General features: G+C 42.3%; 1 protein-coding gene across 3 annotated transcripts in view; it reads right to left on the reverse strand.

Moving 5' to 3' along the window:
- Window positions 1–23,104, reverse strand: part of ATXN7 (ataxin 7) — a 92,941-nt gene that overhangs the window by 27,888 nt on the left and 41,949 nt on the right. Inside the window, exon 1 of one of the 3 annotated variants that reach the window (XM_040454541.1) lies at window positions 6,098–6,624. The exons of the other annotated variants lie outside the window; for them this stretch is intronic. Within the exon in view, the coding sequence (XP_040310475.1) occupies window positions 6,098–6,164 (67 nt within the window). The 5' untranslated portion in view covers window positions 6,165–6,624. Of the gene's footprint in view, window positions 1–6,097; window positions 6,625–23,104 lie in introns of those variants that run through there. 3 annotated transcript variants of the gene reach the window in all.

Raw genomic sequence — 23,104 nt, forward strand, 5'->3', positions numbered from 1 at the left:
GGGAAAGGGAAAGGGAAAGGGAAAGGGAAAGGGAAAGGGAAAGGGAACGGGAACGGGAACGGGAACGGGAACGGGAACGGGAACGGGAAAGGTGAGGGTTGGGGCATATATCAGTAAGAAGCCCATCCATCTTCCCAAGGGCTCAGCAAAATAGGCTAACTGCCAGCACAAAAGACTGCAAAGGTTCAACACACAAGGTTGAGACAGAATATTAGTAAATTCAGGATGGGGATCCAGAATCTGTTTAAGGGAAACCCAGGTTGTTGTTGAGATTTTATCTTTCCCTTTTGCAAGCTATCTATCCTAAAGATAAGCTATGCATGTCAGCCAGGGTAGCTTTTTTCTTTTTTTCCTTTTTTTGCTCAGGAGGGTTTTAAACCATCAAAGATGGTTTGCAGAGTGAATTCTGGTAGAAAAGTACCCGTCAGGGCTGTCTTTCTTGCTAAAAAGAATCATTTTACAAAGTTCCCAGATGGGTCTGTTTTACTAAGAACAGCGAATACCTATTCTATAGGATTAGGCTGGCCCCCTCTGGACCAACACAATGCATGTTTCTGGTCATTCTCTGGTCTCTGGCCAGTCATGGCTGCCTTTCCAGTAAGGGATCAGAGCTGTCAGGCACAGTGTTGATGTGAGCTAAGTAATTAACTAGGCTGAACAGAATCCAAATTAAATAAAAAAAATACTTTTGCGGGGGGGGGGGGGCGGCGCAACTCAGTTAAGGGTCCGACTCTGGACTTTGGCTCAAATCATGGTCTCACAGTTTGTGAGACCAAGCTCTGAGCCTGCTTGGAATTCTCTCTCTCTGCCCCTTCCCCACTTGCTCTTGTTCTCTCTCACAAGATAAATAAATACACATTCAAATATACATAAATTAAAAGTACTTTTTAAATAGATTACCTAAAAGAGCAAGAACTTTCGAATCAGAGACAGACGGGTTCAAAGCCGTGCTCTGCAACCTACTAGCTGGTAACACTGGGCAATAACCTGATTCCACCCACCTTGGCAGCCTCTTCATCTGTCGTCAAACCTACCCTGCAGGGCAGGGCTATTGGAGATTAGCTAAAGGAGAGTTGTAGAGCCCGCAGCTCAGGGCCGACTACAGACCAGGCACTGGGAACTCAACAGGCACTAAGACACATGCCCCCTGTTAATTCAGCTAATGCCAATTACAGACTCCTGTGAGAAAGGCATGCTGATTATCAAAGCAGGCAGAAATCACTTACAAACAAACCTAACCCACTTTATCTTCTCCCGTGGAGTACAGGTAGAAGCTACATATTTAGTTTCTGTGTCAATCCAAGCTCTTCTCATAAAAGCTCAGAGGAATAACTTTTAGAATTCATTTACAAATGATTACATTCACACCAACCAAAAAAGGAATGCTCATTTGAGCTAAAGTTATTTTGAAAATAAAAATTTGGTTCATTTTCCTGATGGAAACGAGTCATACCCAGGAGGAACTGCAGGTGATGGAATGGAATGAAGGGAAGGTCTCAAATTCAGCTTATGGATCCAAAGGTGGAAATTTTAGGCAGATTATTGAAGAAATGATTCCCAAAACTCACAAACTTTTCTCTATATGAAACTCACCCTTTTGGACAGATTTGGTCAGGTTAGGTTAAAAAGAGTGTGTACTCTGTATGCAATGGCCTTATGAAAAATATCAATCCACACTTTAAGGAATGTATGATTTCATGGGGTCTTTGACAGTCCCATCCCACTAATACTCTAGAATTGCCCCCTTTTAAAATAAGGGGTTTGTCTTTTTGTTTTAAATAATCAAGCTCACACATGGCTATAAAACGTTAAATGCACGCGTATGGATCATTTGGCCAGGCATAGCAAGCAATCCCTGCATGTAACAAAAGGTTCAGTTTAGAAAGTTAGGGTCATTCATTTAAGCAGGCCCTTCACAGAATTTATTAAATTGCTTATTTTGATATCCAGGTTGAAAAATAACTGCAATGTTATACTGCCAGCTCCCAATTAACCCAAACTGTCACAAGTGCACTTTCGGGCTGCCAACACAACTCCTGAAGGGTCAGCTGGCATTAGCGGTCTTTCTTAAAGATGACCCCTATAAAAATATCTAAGGTCAGGAAACTATAAAGGAAGACTACATATACATTTTTCAACTCTCAGAGCGTCTTCCTTCCACATCTACTTTGCACATCAGTGTTTTGCCTAAGACTTTTGACCTTCAAAGCTGAATCCCATTCCAGATCTTTCGTCGTTTCTGCACCTTACCTAGACTATTATTTGCTTAATATATTCTTCAAAATTCAGTGACTGACTAGGCATATCTAATTTAGCATTACCCTCAGCAATTTCTGTGAAGCTGTGACTTTGGTTTGACAGAGTACTTCTGTTTTTTTTCCTAATAATTATTAAAAAAAAAAAAAACTGGCATACCATGTAAATTCACACCATGGACATGAAGCATTAATGATGTGCTCACTACTTCCACTGTCAGCTTTTCCCTGTAAACTTCCTTCTTCTTATGTAAAGGCACCCGCTTGTGTCTGACCAGGAAACATGTTCCTACCCTACTCCCTGTCCTCACAGTTTCTCTTTAATTCAGATCTGCTTTTTCTTTGATCCAACTTCTTTAGGGTCCCTGGACACTTGATTAGACTACTCCAGAGAGAGCCTGGTGTAGTCTAATGCTAAAAAACACCCAACGGACGAAGACTGTCTCTGGAACATTCAAATCTCACGTTGGGGAATCCCAAACTGACCTCTGACAGGCAGTGCCTCAAAGGACAATTAGCCAAAAGTGGAGCTGGGAGGCAGCCTCAGAAAAGCACGCTTAGGTGGGTTACAAACAGCAATGAAAAACAGTGAGGAAGAAAAACTCTTTACCACAAAGCACTCAGCATCATTTCCACTAGAGAGATTTAATTGAAAAGGATGATTTCAACACTGGCTGCCCTAACAAATTAGTCTCCAACTGAGACTTCTGCCAAATGCATTTCTCCTCCCCCTAATGCAGAGGTGCTTTTAAATTAAAACATAAGGGGAAAGTGCAGAAAAGAGAGTCATTTACAGCACTTGGGCTACTTGAAACAACTTTTCACCAAAGGTCTATAATCAAATTATCAAGCTCCTCAAGCCAGTGCTTTATGATGAAAATAAAAGCCCCACGAAAAGTATTCCGCGTCTCCTGGCACTTCCACGTCTCTGGGCAGGGTGCGCCCTGCAGCATCCCCATTCACACTAGCGGCATGAAAGAGAACAGATCACAAAGGGCAGATTACAAGGGAGACCGACTCCGACTCCAGTGGGGGAAGGGACAGGCGTGAATGGATTGTAAATAATGTTGCTAAGAAGGGAGCAGAAATATGGCAACTTCAAATAATCCTCTTGCCAGGAATTCTTCCCGTGGGGACTGTTCTTTCCGTACTTTGCTTTCAAGTGAGAAATATGAAAAACTTCCTGAATATCTGGGGGTCCTCCTCCCCTGCCATCTTAACTTGTGGCTTTTGCAAACACTGCTAAAATGGCTTTTTAAAAATCCAAGTTTTTTTATTAAAGTAGAGGAAATGATAGAGAAAAAAGAAGAGGTGCTGAAGGTACACCAGAGATCACCTTGGTCGTGAGTGTGAAGCATCATTTCTTCATAATCACCGTCATAAGAAAGCTTGTTTTAAGGAAGAGTGAATGGTCGGAATGATCCGTTCATTTCCTTAATGGGGCCCTTCCTATGCTCTCGCAACCCTGTTCAAGGTACAGACTCTGAACTGCGGGTTATCATCATGATCTCAAACAGGCACACAAAGATGTTTTCAGTGAAAGCACCTTGGGGGAAAAGGCAGCTTCTACCTTGAGCGAAACACAGCCACCAAACTCTAATTTTCTGCCACCATTTCTGACTATGGGCTATCATGCAACGAATGGCATGCTGGCTGACACTTCTACTTTGCTAACAGCCCTAAGGTCCTCTCTCTGCTGTGCTCAGGAAGCACAGTGTTACCCAAAGGATGCTGGCAGAGTACAGCAAGCAACCACCCTGCCTGAAACAAACATGATCTCACCGAGTGATGTGCACAACACTGTCGCCGAATTCATTCCCGTCTCCCTCCCACTCCATCAATGACTTGAAATGTTTGTGTTTCTCCGGTATCGGCATGTGAAAAGAAAAAAGAGCCAAAACCAAAAATCGACCAGTCTCTAGTTACTTCTGATTTAATCCTCCACTGGTTAGGGAATGAAGCATCCTACAGTTCAGTGATCTAACATTAGGAGTTTAATCTCCCAAAATTTGTTATAGAGCATGTGTGGTTCAGGCATCAATATACTCAGTCCTTCCACAAACTTCTCTCTAGTCACATTTTGGGCCTTGGTCACAGTTTTACCCAAATGAAAGATACAAAGCTATATCAAAATGCAAAAAGGAATTAAAAAAAAAAAAAGGATGTCTTTACCACTGCAATCCAAATTTTACACACACACTCACACACACACGTAGGAAAGACAGAATTAAAGGAAACCGGTAAAACTCAAATTCGAGTTCTCTTTTTCATTGTTTTTGTTTGGTGTGTTTTTAAAAATGAAAACTGCTGTGCAGGAACCCCCACAGGGAACATGGTCTTCCCAGGCCAAAAAAGAGTAGCAAGTCCAAGGTGCAAAGGAATGACGGCATCATCTGCTGCAAAGTGCTGCATCGAGTGGAAGTCACATTCTTATCGCTAGTCCCTGCTAATTCGGTATCCTTTTAATTTCACTTTATTTTGGATGGGGGAGGGAAGGAGACAGTGAACACGGGAACACCAAAAACCTCAAACTCAGAACGCAGTCCAAAATGCCTCCTTCATTAAGCACCCTGTTTAATAAGGAACGGATGATTCATTACCTAACAATGCCAATGTTTTCAATGAGTTTGTAGCATAGGTTTGTTCCCCCCCACCCCCACCCCTGCCCGCAATGCTCCCCAAAAAGAGAAACACAGCATCTGCCCCACCTATAGGCTGGGGCTGTCAACTAATGAACATCAAAAGCAATATTCAAAAAAAAACAAAAAAACAAAAAAAAACCCCAATATTCAAAAACGAAACTACAAAGAGCAAAACTAAAACTGCCTGACAAAAGAGAGTTTAAAAAAGATAAATTCTAAGGAATTAACAGCAATTTGGTTAAAGGTTTAAGATCTGTTTACAGTCCTTCAAACTGGTAAATTTTAACCTCAATTAAAACTATCTGGTCAAGCTCATTACTGCAGAAGCCATGAAATGTGAATCCAGTGAAAAGTAAAGAACTCAACTGTCACCTCACTCCCTGCTTACCGACAGAAGCACGAGACAGGGTAACTTGGAGAAGAGCCTCCCAACAGAGCCCAAAACAATCAGCTTGGCTGTACCGGCTACCTTGATAACACAACTGAAAAAAGTCGTCCTTTCTGGCAGTCAGTCTGTAATTAAATTTTTATACACTCAATTTAAGTAACTGAATGACTTTCCAGGGCTACTGTTTGTATCTTGAAGTTGTTCTTCCTCTTGACACAGTGTTCTGCTGGAACCTTTGCTATGGATTTGAAGTATCTGACCAAACAGCTTTCAAACACATTCGACAGGAAACACTATGAACTGCTTGTCATAAAACCTCACTTACCACAAGTGAGATAAAAAACAAACAGTTAAAGCGTGTTACAACGTTCCTCCATTTTTAGAGAGCGGCATAACTAATGCTTTCCCTGTTTTGAAATACGGGAACCGTGTGGTGCAAACCTCAGCATTTTGTTGGAGTTAATAACAAACTAGACTCCTGTCTGCGTTTGAACTTTGTCCAGATCACTCAAATGACATTTCAGAATGGCTCCTGCGGACGGCTTGCAGCAGCTAATCCCCCTTGTTGTGATTACCCGCTCGGACCCACCAGCTCTGCAGAGCTCACTCCCTCTGCCACTCCAGCAACAGACAGCCCAGGGCCTGCTGGCAGGGGAGGCCAAACGCCAGGAGGAAAGAGGCCTGCGCGAACTCCTCCCGCTCTGCTTGCTTCCATGTAATGTTAGCAAAGACCTAACCCACCTCCCGCAAGCTCATCCCCAACTGGGCCCCGGGCCAAGCCCAGCCTCTGAAAACCACCTCGGAAAACTTACCCAGTGGAGCTTTCAGCCCTCGTGCGGAGGAAGGGCTGTTCTGGAGAGGCTTCTTGTCACCTTCCATTCACATAATCTGGTTGTGCTTCATTGCACACTTGCTACTGCAAGCTTGCATCATGACTTGGGTCTGCCCACCAACTCCAAATATGCTCCATGTTTGGTCTTATGTAACATTTGCTACTACTGTAAAAAGCACTTGAATTACAAAGGTCCTGGCAGATCAACAGAAAACAAGGGGTGGAGTCTAATTTCAACTAATATGGTCATACAAGGCGTCCTGGCTGGTGTAAATTAATCCTTCTATTTGAAAGGCAACTTGCCCAAAAGGGGGAAGATGGAATTTATAAATTTAACCTCCTAAAATGTGAATCTACTCACACCCTGATTTTTCTGAATACCTTTAAAATGGACACTGCTGCTTCCAGGTATATTGGAAAATTTATATGATTCATTATACAGCCTACATTTTAAGCCTCGATAAACTGGAAAGTTTTAAAGTCAATGCATTTCTACAAAGAGTTGCAGTCTTTTTCGACATTTCATTTCCCCATGATCTATACTTAAAAATAACTAAAATTTGTCACTCTGAAGTCTACTTTCCTTTCTTAAATCTAGTAACAAAAATTTTAACCAATTTTCTATGCATATTTGTAAAATACATCTTATTTCAGAACAATATACACCTGACTCTCTGAAGCCTGGTGCTCAATCACTAGATGACTGACTAAAGCTAGGACCTTTTATACTTTTAATCCAAAAACTTGTCTCCCTAATGACTCTTTATAAACAGTGTCTTCCTGGTCTGTTTCTCTATGTCAGCCCTATTATACTCCCCATAAAACTATTCTCCTACTCTCAATCCCCAAATCTTACTGTCAAATAGACATGGAAAAAATGGCCAACTGATCTGAGTTTTATGATGATAAAGGCTGCACACATAAATAGACTCAGATGTCTGATAGTTCAGAATGAACACTTTTAAATGTCAAAAGGAGGGGGGAAATTCCTCTACAGAATCCCATCACCCCATAGAGAATATTTGGCAAGAAGTCATGAATTACATGTGTGGAAAAGATTTGGCCTGGAAGGGGTGGGAAAGAGTTGTGAGCCGTAGGAAATGGTTTCTATTAGAGCAGACACAAATTCTAAATTTATTCTAAAACAAAAGAGTAATAGCCACACTGCTTTATTTTCATGGCAAGCAATCAGATCCTGACCATGGCAACAATATTAAGATCCAGAGGGTTTTCTCAAACCTACTTCCCCCCCCCCACCCCCCACCCCCCACCAGGCTTCTTATAATCACATTCACACAATGCAAAGCTATAGTGGTCTTTAAAAGACTTCAGGAGGACACCAGGTAAGGGGCATCAGCAGATCAAGCACAGGATGAAAACATCTTTCAAAATTACTTAGCAAAAATAAGTTTAGATTAATTCACTGAAGGTCTTCTTAAGCTAGAAGAAAAAACTCCATTGCTATCCTACTTGATTGCAACAGGTCTGCACCCACCCACCCTTCCCAAGGGGCAGCTGAGGAATCTCCTTGATGTCATTGGTCACAGGACAAAACAGATAAGGGGCCTTTTCTCAGACGAAGAAGACTCCGTTCCACATCACTGCACCTATCAGGCCAGACCCCAGAGTCCTCGCTCCTCTCCCAGCACAAATACGTGCCTTTCTAATGTTCGCTTTTGTGGGGAAAAAATATCATTACACAACCCAGCCAATCCACGAGTTCTGATAATCAAATCTTTCTATAATCCTGGTGAAAACTAGGGTGAATTGCAACAAACCTTGTTCTTTTTTTTTTTTTTAAGTTTATTTTATTTTGTGAGAGAGCAAGCACAGGGAGGGGCAGAGAGGCGGGGAGAGAGAGAGAGAGAGAGAGAGAGAGAGAGAGAGAGAGAGAGAATCCCAAACAGGGTCCACACTGTCAGCGTGGAGCCAGATACGGGGCTCAAACTCACAAATCGTGAGATCATGACCTGAGCCACCCCGGTGTCCCTCAGCAAACATCCTTAATGGCTACAAATACATATATTTTAATTTTACATATGGTTCACCCTTAAACAATGTTGGGGTTAGGGACACTGACTGCTGCCCCCCCTACCAGGTGAAAAAATCTGTTAAATTTTTGACTCCCCAAAATCTTAACTACTAAAATTCTACAGTTGGTGAGAAGCCTTACCACTGACATAAAGCTACTTAATATTTTCAATGTTATATGTATTAAATACTGTATTCTTAAAATGAGCTAGAGAAAACATTATTTAGAAAGCCATGAGGAAAAGAAAAGTACATTTACGGTAATGTACTACATTTATTGAAAAAAATCTGTGGATAAATGGGTAAAATCTGCACAGCTCAAACCCATGTTGTTCAACAGTCAATTGCATGAACAAGAGAGAAACAATTTAAACTTAAATTTTTTTTTTATAAATTTTTTTTCAACGTTTTTTATTTATTTTTGGGACAGAGAGAGACAGAGCATGAACGGGGGAGGGGCAGAGAGAGAGGGAGACACAGAATCGGAAACAGGCTCCAGGCTCCGAGCCATCAGCCCAGAGCCTGACGTGGGGCTCGAACTCACGGACCGTGAGATCGTGACCTGGCTGAAGTCGGACGCTTAACTGACTGCGCCACCCAGGCGCCCCTTAAACTTAAATTTTTAAGACCTATATCCAAAAAGGGATGACTGATAGTGTAAGCCAGGAAAATATAACTTTGTACAATAAGAATATATACAAATACACAAAAGCTGGTCTTTTTCAAACACGCACATTCTTCTCTCTGAATGCCCTGAGTAAAATGGTTAAGCAAATGCTTAATTAAATACTACTTTGTTCTGCTTGGACAGCATTAGTACTATTTTCACTTTTTTCTTTTTCTTTTTTAAGTAGGCTTCACACCCAGCGTGGAGGCCAAAGTGGGATTTGAACTCACGACCCTGAGATCAAGAGTTAGATGCTTAATCGACTGAGTCACCCAGGAGCTCTGCATGATTACTATTTTCTACAAACCATCTTCCAATATCCTATCCAAATGAAGCTTATTTGGTATTAAGTTTCCCAATGATGGCTCATGTTTAAATGTCTAAGTATGGAGACATGGTCACATTTCTTTTCTCTTATGAAAAAAAAAAAAACAAACTGAAAGACTATAGACTAAAAAAAGCCTGAGACTAAAATACCTTTTTAGTAGAATAATATCCATGCCTTACAGACTAAAAATTATAGGTATTGGAGGTGTTGCGGATGGCGTGCAGGCATCAGATTTATTCTGGTGCACAAAGGAGTTCTGAACTGACAAAACTCTTCCGTGAATTAGTCTGCGCACAGCAAACACACACACCAGCAGCAGCCAGGGAGGGCAGCGCCTTGAAGGCTTGGGTTCAGGGGGCAGCTAGCCCGCAGTGTCATCACTTCCAGTTGTGCGGCCCTGGCCAAGACACTTGTGTCCCTCAGGGTCGGTGTCCTCTCTGGGGACGTGCTAAGACTGCCTCCTCCTATGGGGACGTGGTGAGGGGTCAGGAGGTGACGTACATGATACAGGGACTGGCACATCTTCAGTGCTCAATAAATGTTAGCTTTTATGATTGGAATCAAGGAGAAACTGGACGGTGGGCATCATGTGAAGGAACGGGAGAAAGAGATTGCTGCTACAGAAATTAGTGATGTCCCCAGCAAATCTTGGGATTTCCTAAATCAAATCCCTGAGAGGCCGGCAGGTGTCATCTGGTGTTCAGCACAGCAACCAACAAGTTGTTGGCAGTTGGTAAAGGCTGTGCTCCTGTCACTGGTGGTAGCCAGTTCTCCAGTTTACAGGAGCCACAAGTCTCCACTGACTTCACTTCAGTGTCTCAGCAGGCCAGGCAAGTTATAATTGGCCTTAATTGGCACTTACAGGAGCTTTAACATTCCTTACCTGCTGCCAAGGAACACTTGAAAGGGGGAGAAAGTATTTTCAAACTTGGAAATACCAAGCGATTCATTCAGCTGTGGGCTTGGAAGCCTGCTATCCAGAATCAGATTAGCTTCACCAAGAAATGTTGCTATGTTATTATCCAATGCTCATTAGGTACTCACGCCGGATTAGGAGAGGTGGGAGATGAAGTTTAAATGGGGATAATTCACCTTGGGGGCTAATACCATGCAGCAGCCTTCCTCTGGCTGCCATCATCTGATCTTTCGGTGGATGGCTCTTCAGGGCTCCGCCACACTTCATCCGTGTATCCCTTTTCAACCGTTCAAATTGTTCAAAGGCAGGGACGTAAAGTAAGTATAACCTCATGGCCTGATTTACATAGGCTTTGTGTTAACCACAGTCTGACCTCAGTCCAGTCATTATCTGATACACAAAGTGAACACTGCTAGAAGGTGACCAATCATGCCAAATGCAAGGAGGATAATGAGATCAGAAATAAAACAGATTCTTAAAATCATCAGTCCTGCAATTAAATTCACCCCAAAATGTTATCTTCTAGGAGCCTATACATTTTGCCGAAAGGGATCTCAGCCTAGCTGACCTAGATTTCTCCCAAAGGTAAATTCCAAGCAGGATGAATAGAAATTTCCCACAGATGCCAGGAAAATTGCCTGTGATTGCTTAAATCAATGTATTTTTTTTAAATCATCACTTGTTTTGAAAGATCTCTTGAAATCCTACTATCGTTACATATTAGTCAAACTCAGAACATCCATGCTAACACTGATAGTTAAAAAGTTTGCACTTGTTTCAGAAACTTAGTGCAGAGTTAGATCACAATCAATTACATTTGTGTGTGTGTCTGAAACACTTTAAGACACTTTAGAAAAAGAAACTGAATTTTAGAAACTGAATACTCCTGGTGGTGATATTCTCAAGCACACCTAATAGATATAAAGGATGATAGCCTTTGGGGAAAACAATCTAGTAGCAGCTATTAACAATGCATAGAAGTACCCTTTCTGACCCAGGAATCCCTTCCTGAGACAAATCCCACAGAGACAAAACCACAAATAGGTGAGGACATATGTAGGAGGATGGTTACTGCTCTTTTGTTCATGGAGGCAAAAAGGAGGAAATAAGTGTATGTCCACAGAGGACTTCAATGAGGAAGCTACTGTACAGCCACAACTTAGAATAGTGAGCAACCATTAAAAAGGGGCGAATACTGTTATCCTGGCCTGTGAATAAATTCCCACGTGGTATTGCTGAGTAGAAAAGAAGCAGAAGGGTGCATCATAGAATCCATTTTCTGTAAAACTATGACCACAAGTCCTTACTAAGAAAGGATTAGATGGGCCTGCATAAAGTTATTAGCATGAGAAAAATACAGAAGCATGTATATACTAAGTTATGTACTAATAATGTACCAAGTTACATAGATGGTTTAACAGTAGACAGAAGACTACTACAGCTGGAAAAGGTGGGTAGGCAGAAAGCCAATGAAATAAGAAAAAAGTAGGCTGAACTGAAAATAGCATATTTGAGATTAATAGATTTGTCTATGTAAAAATACATGTTTATATATTTAATATATTCATGCATTATTCAAAAACTCCATAAGGAACAAATTTTTGTTCTTAAAAAATGCACTGTGAGAGCAAGAAAAATTTAGACAATGTGAAATTCTGCGATTACATCAAACAAGCATATTCTGATTAGGGCTCCCGTTTCATTTGTTTGGCTAAACAGACTGAGATTCAAGTAGCACAACTAAGCACAGTAAGGATCACGTAGAAAAAAGGCCGGTTAGTCACTCTGGTGAAACAATATTTTAACTTTTTCTTTTTTTTAATTTATTTTGAGAGAGACAGAGACAGCACGAGTCGGGGAGGGGCAGCAAGAGAGGGAGAGAGAGAATCCCAAGCAGGCTCTGCACTGCTACAGAACCCACAAAGCCTTGAGATGATGACCTGAGCCAAAACCAAGAGCCGGATGCTTAACCGGCTGAGCCATCCTGGTGCCCCATCAATATTTTAACTTTCTAAAGCTCACTACAAATCTCCAGTATTACGAATTCTAACAATCTTTTAAAAACATCAAGCATAAGAAGCAATAAACAAATTTCATTCCAGAGTTTATTTTTGACTCTAGGAGATTCCAAATCAAGAGCTCTATCATGTGTGATTAGGGGCTTATTGACTGTATTTTAACTTTTAAAACTGAGATAGTTACCTTCCCTGATCTTTCTCTTTATTTTTTTTTTTTAACATTTTTATTTATTTTTTGAGAGACAGAGACAGAGCACGAGCGGGGGAGGGGCAGAGGAAGAGGGAGACACAGAATCTGAAGCAGGCTCCAGGCTCCGAGCTGTCAGCACAGAGCCCGAGGCAGAGCTTGAACCCACAAACCATGAGATCAGGACCTGAGCCCAAGTCGGATGCTTAACCGACTGAGCCACCCAGGCGCCCCTTTCTCTTTATTTTTAAACTTCAAAACACACAAGAGGAAAAGGTATAAAATTTCTTTGAAGTTCAGAGAACTGCTGCCTTAATAGCAAAACGCAGAAGTAAACCCAAAGACTGGGATTTCTATATATACAATGTGAAATGAGGACGGAAAGAGCTAAATTTAGCCACTGCTCCCTTGCCTCCAACCAGTTTGTTTTATGGGCTTGGACTAGCCCGTGCCTGGGAGGAAGTGCCCCAGCCAGGGACACCCAGCCAGGTGTTACAGCATCACGAAGTGATAAAAACTCCCTCTTCTGGTCACATGTAAGACCACAGTTAAACAGGGTGGAAAAAGCAGGTGTGTGTGTATCTTAACTACTAACCATACAAATTAAGTCTCGTGAAATGACTCAGGATAAACATCTTTTAGCAAATATAACTAAAATGTGGCTTTATATCCTGAAATATCAGCTTTAAAATCTGAAGCACAGCCAACCTAATGATTTCTATGTATAGTAGACAAGTCAAGAACAGCACGGGTAAATAGCCAATTTTTATTTATTGATTGATTGATGCTGCTAGAAACTCACATTTTCACTGTCTTATTCTGGTGACACAAATCAGATCTGTTGAAGTAGTTCATTAAATCACCATAATACTAACCTGGAGGGCAGCTCTGACCAGCCTCTGTGTGGAGAATCAATACAGTGAAATAACTGTCAGACATTCCCAAAGAATGTTCTTGAAAGCACTGCCCGTCCTAATGCAACACTGAAAAGCCACATGTCTATCAATAGAGAACTGGTGGCATTAGTTTAAATACACTAGTGAATGGAATAATAGGCAGTCTTTTAAAAGAAAGAAATAATGTAATAAGAATTAACATGAAAAAATAAGATTATTAGGTTAAAAAAGTAAATCTGTAACAAATCTAATGTGGTTGTGTCTGAGGGAAAACAAGAAACATGCAGCCACATAAGTCTAGGAACTAGAAACCTTCCCAGGGTGTATGCCAGACTGCAGCCCTGAAAATATGGAGGAGCTTTATTCATTCTGATTTCATGTTTATCCTCCTCTTTCATACTTTTTTTTTTTTTTTACAAGGTATGTTACTACCCTAGTAATGAAAACAAACCAAAATGCATGTGTTTTTGTTTTTTAATCAGTATGTTTTTGTTACCCAAATGAGAACTTGAGAACTCCCCTCCCAGGAAAGTGTACATATCCCCTTCTGTTTCCTGGCCCCTATGCCTAGGTAACTGTTCTATCAAAACAACAACAACAACACAAAAGGAAAATATATGACCCCAAAGCTTGGTATCTTTGCAATAATTATCTTCAACCCCTACAATATTTAGAAAATGCCTAAAGACTTGAATATAATACATCAAGGTTCTTCATTCAGGTCAGCACACCTCATTAAAAAAGAAAGACAAAGAAAGCCCACGTACAAACTGAAAGAACAAGCCCCTGCTCCGTAAACTAGGTAAATTCATCCAGCCGCCTGAGCCAAAATTGGGAACTAATGCCATGAGTCATCCGTCGTCCTGCTTCCCCCATGTTGCTAATCCCCAGACCATGGGCAGGCCCCGCTGGCTTTCTACTTCCACACAGACTGCAATTCCAGCCACAGCTTGAAGCCTTTGCCACAGTCTTAATCTGAGCTTTTCCTCCTGACCCAGCTCTCAACTGGACTAGGGCAGAACAGCCTAGCCTACCAACTGGGCTCCCTTCTTCCACTCCTGCCCGTGTCCCACAGAGCAACCATAAATCGGATCAAGTCACTTTCCTGCTCAAAACCCTCCAGCAACTTCGAATCACCTGCATTGTCCAATCCTGAGCCTCTGAGCCCAGGACGACCTGGCCCCAGTCCCCCCTTTATGGAACCTCAACCCAGACCCCTCATTTCCTGACACACTGCTTCTCCACCTCCTCACTGGTCTTCCTGTCATGCCCATCTCAGCATATCTACACTTGCTGTTTTCTCTGTGGTCAACAATGGTCCTGCACATCTTCAAATGGCTGGCTCTTCTCCTCAGTGAGCTTCAATATCAACAACTCAGAGCAGCTTTCTTTGACTAGCCTTATCTAAAGGGTCTTGCCCAGGGGTCATCATTCTCTCTCACATTATTCCCAGCATTTATCACCACATGAAGTAATCTTAGGTTACTTGATTTTGTCTCCACCGTCCCTAACCAGAATATAAGCTGCATGAGAGACACTGTTTTCTTCGTTCAGGGGGAGCAACGCCTACAACAGACATTAGGTAGTCAGTAAGTATTTGTTAGATGCATGAATAATATCACAGCCAACTTATTTATTTTTTTTAAAGTAACTGGAAAGGCACAGTAATAAAGACAGAGATTTCATTAAGAGGAAAAATCAATACATTTTTGTACCTATAAGTTTAAATTCTGCTCCTACAAATGGCATAAATACTACTACTTAAAGATACTACTTATTACATAACTGGGGGAAAAAGATAAAATTTATTACCTAGGGACAAACTGGTCCTTTATTTGATGCTACTGAAGTTATATGAAAAGATTAATTAGCACTATTTGGCTTGTGGCAAAGAAAAACTGAATTCACTGCATTTATTTTATATCATGTTATTTTCCGTGACATGAAGTTTAGGTCACATGGTCAACTTCGAATTTCCACGGAGAGTTAAATTAACGTCTACCTTGACATCATTCACCTTTTGATGTGCCTGCTCTGGTTAGCTCCCTTCCCTGACTCAGCTCTGACTGCAGGACAAAGGCCTGGCATATGTCTCCCAAGCAAAAGAGTCAAGCATTTTTGGCTCGGCAACAACTTTCAATCTTTATACTGACTACAGAAATAAATATGCCAACCAACTCTCTTTAAAGAAACTACAGAATGTTAGGGGCTGGAACAAAAAGAGGAGGCGCTTGGCTCTGGATAGCTACTACGGATTTAGGATTAAAAAAGTAGAACAGGCCAAAGAGAAATCCAACAACTATGCTAAATCAATTATCTACCTACTACCATTATGTCTTCAAATTACTGAATGCTCTGAGGTAATGGGTTTATGATGCTGACCCAGCTACTCTACGCCACCTTTAAAGTTCTACCTGAGCTAGGACATCTGTCACTAATGATACCTTTGTGACATGTGGAATTCATTACACCTTCCTTAGATTTTCTTTTAACTCTATACATCCTTATTACAAGCAAGAGAAATAGATAGGAGTAGCCAGAAAACCTGGCCTGGTACATTTGATCCATGTGAAAGAAATTTAATTTAGGAGTTTTACTTGTAAACTGGGAATAGAACTATCCACTCGATGGGCCTCAAAGAACAGGAAATGAGACAATACATGTAAAAATGCTTACTGAATCATCAAAGTGCTATTAAAAATCATCATTAATCTGTGGACTTTTAGGTGAATGGCAATCCTAAAAAGATTCACTATCACTAAAAGTTTCAAAGTAGAAACAGGCCTAGATCATAAAAATGCAGTGACCAAATTTAGCTGGCACACTGGAGCGAACAGGGAAGCATTTTTTCTTCATACAAAAACAAAGTTACTCAACAGCCAAATAAAACAACTCATTGAAAATACCCGAAACGGTTACTTTCCATCAGATGGCAAAAGGGGAGGGGTGCTCTTTATTAAACAGCAAAACCTCTGCTTTGTGATGTAGATTCATTGAATTACGTGACAGCAATCACTGGTCACAACTATTTTAAGTGGTGTCAACAACAGGAATCAGCATTTATGCCAGAACCAGCCCATCAGATCTCACAGACTAAGACTCATTTTGCCCTTATACTAACATTCTTTGAAATCAATTAAATTAGCTCAAAAATGCAGGAGTCATTTCAACTTACTGATCTTCTGATGAAAACGACATTTTTGAAAAATATAATTTATGCTGGCATCTAAAAGAATCCAAACCACCTCAGTGCACTTCAAGGAACATTAAATCCAAGCAATGTGTGGGGCTGTTAATTTTGCAGGATCGTAATATCTGCAAGTAGAGAGGGCTGCAAGATCACCGCAGTGTTTCTGCTAGCTCTGCTTATACCAAGTTCTGAAAAACCCAGACTGATGATATGCCACCCACTCTCCCTGCCCCCACGCCCATCTATGAACAGAGGTCTGGGACGGACAGATGTTTCACACTGAGGACCAGACTCACGTTCCACTCACAGTGACTGGCAGGGGTTCAGTACATTATCAATACATAAAAGACCAAGGGTATTTGTCCTCTGTGATCCTTCTGCAGATCAAAATGCGACTGGAGAATTCTGCTTCCTAGGCATGATAAATCCTACCGCTAGGGTTGGTTGGCCTCAGTGGACAGCTCCTTAAGCACCAGAGGAAATCAAATCCAACAGCTTTAGCTGGTGTTTCCTAAAACATGGAGCAGGTATCACTCCCCAACATTCACAACCTTAAAGCTCAAGTGACAACTTACTCCTTTCTCTGCATCTCTTTCAGTTCTTCTGATAACATCACAACTACTGTGTGGATAACACTTGCCTAAACCGTGCTAGTCTTAGTCTCCCCTTCCACAAAGGGAGCAGGCCTCAGAGCTGGCACCGGCAAGAACGGTAACAAAGAATTTAATCATCTTTTCCCTGTATTTATTTTTACGCCTTGCATGCATGGCAAACAACACTAGTCTTCCTGTTGATGATCGTGGTAAGGTTTTGTTTGCAACGGGCTGACTTTAAATAGAAATGGTTTGATTTAAAGAAAAATACTAAATGGAATTATGTAAGCGAATCATAAACATTGAACCCGGTTGATTAAAATCAAAGGAAGGTGGCAGAGGCACATGTGACTATGAGGCCTTGCTCAGGGACCGAGGGCTGAGCCAAAAGGTGAACACACGGGTCAACGTAACTAACCTGGGGCAAAATACTTCAACAGCTGACAATGCAAGCAGGGTTTCAACTTATTACAGATTCTAACTGTGGCATCTGCCCAAGCCGAATGAACAGCACTCGTTTACTTCACCTAGGTAAGATCAGCTCATGTCTGCTTTACAAAAGACAGGTTGGGAGGAACTGAGGTATTCGTTGGAAGCAAACGCCAAGAGGAGCAGCAGAGAAGCCCAAGCACACAGCGTGTCACAATCACATGGGACGTTCTTCCAACACAGAACCCCAAAGGCACCCCAAAAGTCATCGGCTGATCCTATCTGTTCAGACCCACAGCCAATGGATGTAAACAGGACTACACATTTTATGCTATTCAGTAGCCAGCTTAGGACCAACACACTGATTATGGAGACTCCCGATTTGGTAAACAAGCTCAAAAGAAGGGTGCTTCTGGCCACAGGGAACATCACCATCTCAGCCCTCCTTCTTAGTTAAAGTTTTGGAGGCAATTAACAGGACATTTCCAGCATGTAAGACAAAGTTAAAAACCAGTTTTAAAAAACCAGGGGCCTCCTTTCATGCCATCCTTGCTAGACTCAACAAACTTTGGAGTGCCCGTCTGCGTCAGTCACTGTGCCAGGCACCAGGAATACATAGCCACAACTCCTGACAGGGGGAAGGGATCTGCTGTTATCCCAATGCACCCCAGCCAGCCTGTGGGTCAGACTCGGGTCTCAGGAGTGGTTTAGAATGCAGATTCCTAAGTCCTATCCCTGAGATTCCCATCTAGCTGGTCAGAATGGTTCTCAGGAAGCTGCCCTTTTAGAAAGCTTCCCTTTGATTTGGATGCACAGCAGGTTTGGGATCCAAGGATTCAAATTATACTTTTAAATCTGAAATTAACAGTAAGGAACATCTTGCTCTCAAAAATAATGAGTAACTTAAGAAAAATATGAAGTATCTTGGACTACTTCAAAACATTAAAACATCAAGAAAGTATATGGTATTACTACGCAGCTTCCAAGAAAGAAAGCAATGTATACTACGAAAGCAAACAGACCTGCAAGCAACTGGAAATGCCAAAATGACACTACCATCATTCACCATCACTGTTCACATGGAAATCCTGGTTAAACGTTAGCTCCAAAAAAGGCAGTTCGGCTAGCAAGAAAGTAGACTGTCTCTTACTACTATGGATAAATAAGCTTCTCACCAGTTCCCAAGAACATTACCACCAACAGGAACTGATTTACAAGCCTTGTTGCTATTGTAGCTTTCTTCTCTCCCCTGGCAGCCATGCTCTTAAAGGAAATGCCTGTTTGATTTTGTAGCAACTGCTCACTTGTTCATACAAGTCACAGATGACTACTACTAACACCTTAATTCACAGAAGACTGCCCACACATTTTCATCAACTTCACTAAAAGATAAGAAAACAGAATCCTTCCATTGGCAGCTATGGATTCTTCCAAATACCTAATAAACAGACTACAATGGCCACAGGGAAGGATCTTGAATTTGAAAACTATTTTTGGTGTTAACACATAAGAATGAGCCTTTTAGAATTCTAACAAAAGACCACACGGGTTCCAAAAAACCCTTTTTCCTGTTACAACCCCTATGCCCAAAGATAGAAGAAGACACTGGCCACAGTGAAAATGCTTCTTGGTACTAGGGCACTGCCCACCTCTCCTTCTCTCCAGGTGAGTGGGGGTGTCAGTCCCAAACTACTCCAGGGTCATCACATGGTGCCTCCCTCAACTTCATGCAGTTGCTCCCAACCCTACACACCCACACAGGGCCAAACCTCCCATTTATTCTCCATTAGCCTTCTCCCTGGTGCTGTCTCAGAACTCCTTCAACATTTCCCAGCTGAATCCCTCTCTCAGAACACTTGGGTCCCATCTTTTTGCCAGGGACTCTTCTCTCTTACAGTTTTAATATTTCCCTTGCCACTAGACGGACCAAGGTCCACCACCCAGTGGCTTTATCAGTCCCACCCCTTGCCTGTCCACATAAGACTTTTGAGTCTATGAACCTTGCATTCGTATTTCTCATTTACATGTTTGAAATGACCACCCTTCCTTTCTCCTTCAACAAGTATCTTACCAAAAGATACTTGGTGTACTAGACACTGTTAGAGAAAAAGGGTAGAAATATGATTTTATGACACTCCTTCATGCCCTGTCCCCAATATATTGACATTTTAAAAAAAATTTTTTTAACATTTTATTTATTTTCGAGACAGAGAGAGACAGAGCATGAGCAGGGGACGGGCAGGGCAGAGAGCGAGACACAGAATCCAAAGGAGGCTCCAGGCTCTGAGCTGTCAGCACAGAGCCCAACGCGGGGCTTGAACTCACAAACCGTGAGATCACGACCTGAGCCGAAGTCAGATGCTTAACTGACTGAGCAACCCAGACGCCCCAAGATATTGACGTTCATTTTTTTTTTTATTTTTTTTTTTTTTAACGTTTATTTATTCTTGAGACAGAGACAGAGCATGAACGGGGGACGGTCAGAGAGAAGGAGACACAGAATCTGAAACAGGCCCCAGGCTCCGAGCCGTCAGCCCAGAGCCCGACGCGGGGCTCGAACTCACGGACTGCGAGATCATGACCTGAGTCGAAGTCGGCCGCCCAACCGACTGAGCCACCCAGGCGCCCCTCAATATATTGACATTCTTAAAGAGAGAGTGAGATCAAGAATATCATCTCCAGGCAGGGCGCCTGGGTGGCTCAGTCGGTTAAGTGTCTGACTTCAGCTCAGGTCACAATCTCACAAGTCGTGGGTTCGAGCCCCACATTGGGCTCTGTGCCGACAGCTCGGAGCCTGGAGCCTGCTTCAGGTTGTCTCTCCCTCTTTCTGCCCCTCCCCCACATGTGTGCTCACTCGCTCACTCTCTCTCTCAAAAATAAACATTAAAAAAAGAAAAAGAGGGGCGCCTGGGTGGCTCAGTCGGTTAAGCGTCCGACTTCAGCTCAGGTCATGATCTCGTGGTCCGTGAGTTCGAGCCCCGCGTCGGGCTCTGTGTTGACCGCCCAGAGCCTGGAGCCTGTTTCAGATTCTGTGTCTCCCTCTCTCTCTGACCCTCCCCCATTCATGCTCTGTCTCTCTCTGTCTCAAAAATAAATAAACATTTAAAAAAAATTTTTTTTTTTTAAAAAGAAAACGAAAAAGAAAATCATCTCCATAAGATGTGCTGGAACAACTGTGTGCAGTGCCTCTGGAAGAGGGGACCAAGAGGGACCCTTTCTAGCTAAGGAAGTCCTGGCAGAGGTAACACCTTTAAGTGGGCCTTGAGCCAAGCCAGCTGTTTTCATACTCCCATTTCCTCTCTCACTCCCTTTCAATCCACTTTGCCCACCAATCCTCCCTGGAGGATCATGAAGTCACATCACTCTGGTGCTAGAAAAACCTGCAGCAGGTCTGCACTGAGGCCAGGGGTGTCTAATGGGCGGGCACTGGGGCTCTCTGAGCACGTCCCAGCCTGTCTCTGCACACTGCTCACCCACACATGGCTCCATCAGCTCCAGCTGATGGAGACTCCTTGCAGTACATCCCAGACAGCGGGCAATCTCCTGCCTCTGCGCCTGCTCACATCACGGCTACTGCCAACCTGGGGCCACCAAGTATGGCCGTTCAGCGTACACACTGTGAAGTTGTATGTGGCAGCCCTATCTATCCCCATCGAAACACTTCCCATTTTAGGGGATTATAGGTGATTTTTTAAAAACGATTTTCTGCATCTTCCACAACGGACATGTATCACACACCTAAAAACTGAGGAAAAACATTTGTGCACATGTGACAACAGATCCACTCTACTCTTCAGAATACCCTAACCAGAAGGCAATTTTCTCTAAGAAGCTGTCTCATTGAGAAGCAATCTGTGTTCCTCCCTATTCTTTAGACCTTGCACCGTTTTTTTTTACTTTAGACACAAACACTTCTAAATCCACAGCTGTACTTTTATCTCTCTCTCTTGTACCTATTATGTGTCAGGCGCTGTATGAGGGGCTTTACCTATGTTGTTTCATTTAATCAATCCCGAGAACCTATGAGGTTGCTACTACCATTCCGACACTACAACAAAGGAAGCTGAGGTTGGAAAATCTGCACAAGGCAAAACAACCAACTTAGGCTTCTTCCAAGTTTACATTTAATTTTTTTTTTTAACGTTTATTCAGTTTTTGAGAGAAAGAGCCCGAGCAGGGGGAGGGGCAGAGAGAGAGGGAGACACAGAATCTGAAGCAGGCTCCAGGCTTCGAGCTGTCAGCACAGAGCCCGACGCGGGGCTCGAACTCACAAACCGTGAGGTCGTGACCTGAGCCAAAGTTGGACGCTCAACCGAGCCACCCAGGCGTCCCCCAAGTTTAAATTTAAATCCAGTCTAGTTTGGCTTCAAAATCCTTAACTCCAAAATATGTGGCAATTGACTAACTGCCTTTTCTAATACTAACCTCCACAAGTCTACATCAGGAAGATAATATCTTATTCATCTGTGTACTCACTCTAGTGCTCACCCCCCAGGGCTTCTACTCAGAATCAGAAATTCAAAAAAACCTTTGTATGATTACATAAAAAATTTATTCCTTGGAGGGAAAAATGGTGGGATGTGGATATGATGGTGTGACTCTTATAACAACGACTGTCCCAACAGCAAGCCATGTAGGTGCTAGCTTTAAAATGCCTCTCAATGCTATGCTGTCTTCCCCAGCTCTATTTCCACACCTTAGTCTTAGTCTATTATCATGTCTTACCTTTGAACTATCTTCCCTGCTTCTCCCCTTCTACAATTTATTCACACCAAATTAACCAGTGTGGTGGGCCTGTGTTACATCCTTACACAGGAAAGCCCTAGAGTGCCCCCCAAGGGTCTTCTGACTCTGGCCTCCAAGGCTGTGCACGATCAGGGTCCCTGCCCACAAGGGCAAACTTCTCTAGGGTGTACTTACCTTCACTGACCTCCCTCCACCTACAGTGAGCTTCTTTCAGTCTGTACCTCAGCTCGTCCCTCTGTATAAGAATGCTTTAATTCCCAAATGCCACGCTGGTGGCTCTGTCCCATCACTTAAAGCTCAAGTCACCAGGGTCACCTCCCCAGAAGCTTTACTTAAACACTATCTACAGGGGATCTCATTATTATTGTGTCTCAAGCTCATATCTGTAGTAATAAGGACAATGAGGAAACAACTTAAAGTTATTTAAAAAGTATGTCTAGCTAATTTTGCTGGTCTCATAAGCTAAATTATAAACCCCATGGACGTAAGAATCTTATTATACATCAAAGTGCCTGAAACAAGGTGGTCATTCAAATACTTCTGGGCTGCTATTGAATCCAACTGGGTAAAAAACTACATCTTCTCATTAAATTTTTTTTCTACTGTAAGCACTTTAGGTGGCATTATGACAAAGCAAAACCATCTTATCTGGATTGTTCCATGATTAAACACCCAGACAGCAGGCATGGAGTCTTGAAGCCCAGGGATGGCTCAGGGGTTCATGAAATCCCTCAAGTCGCAATGCTTCATTTCATTCTAAGTACGTGTGCATTTTAATGGATAAGATGTGATAGCTTCCTCACATTCACAGATTAGAACACGATGTCACGCTGTATTTAGAATTATTGAACTTGGAAGTTTCAAAATCACATTTCATTTTAAAAAGGCATGTATCCATACTATGTATATATATATCAAATTTTACCAGCCAGTGAATTCACAACCATGAGGTGAGGTCTAGAAGGAAATAAACCTTTCACTATACG

The sequence above is a fragment of the Herpailurus yagouaroundi genome, unplaced genomic scaffold (genome assembly GCF_014898765.1).
Source record: "Herpailurus yagouaroundi ecotype Mexico unplaced genomic scaffold, PumYag 213, whole genome shotgun sequence".
Classification (NCBI taxonomy): Eukaryota; Metazoa; Chordata; class Mammalia; order Carnivora; family Felidae; genus Herpailurus; species Herpailurus yagouaroundi.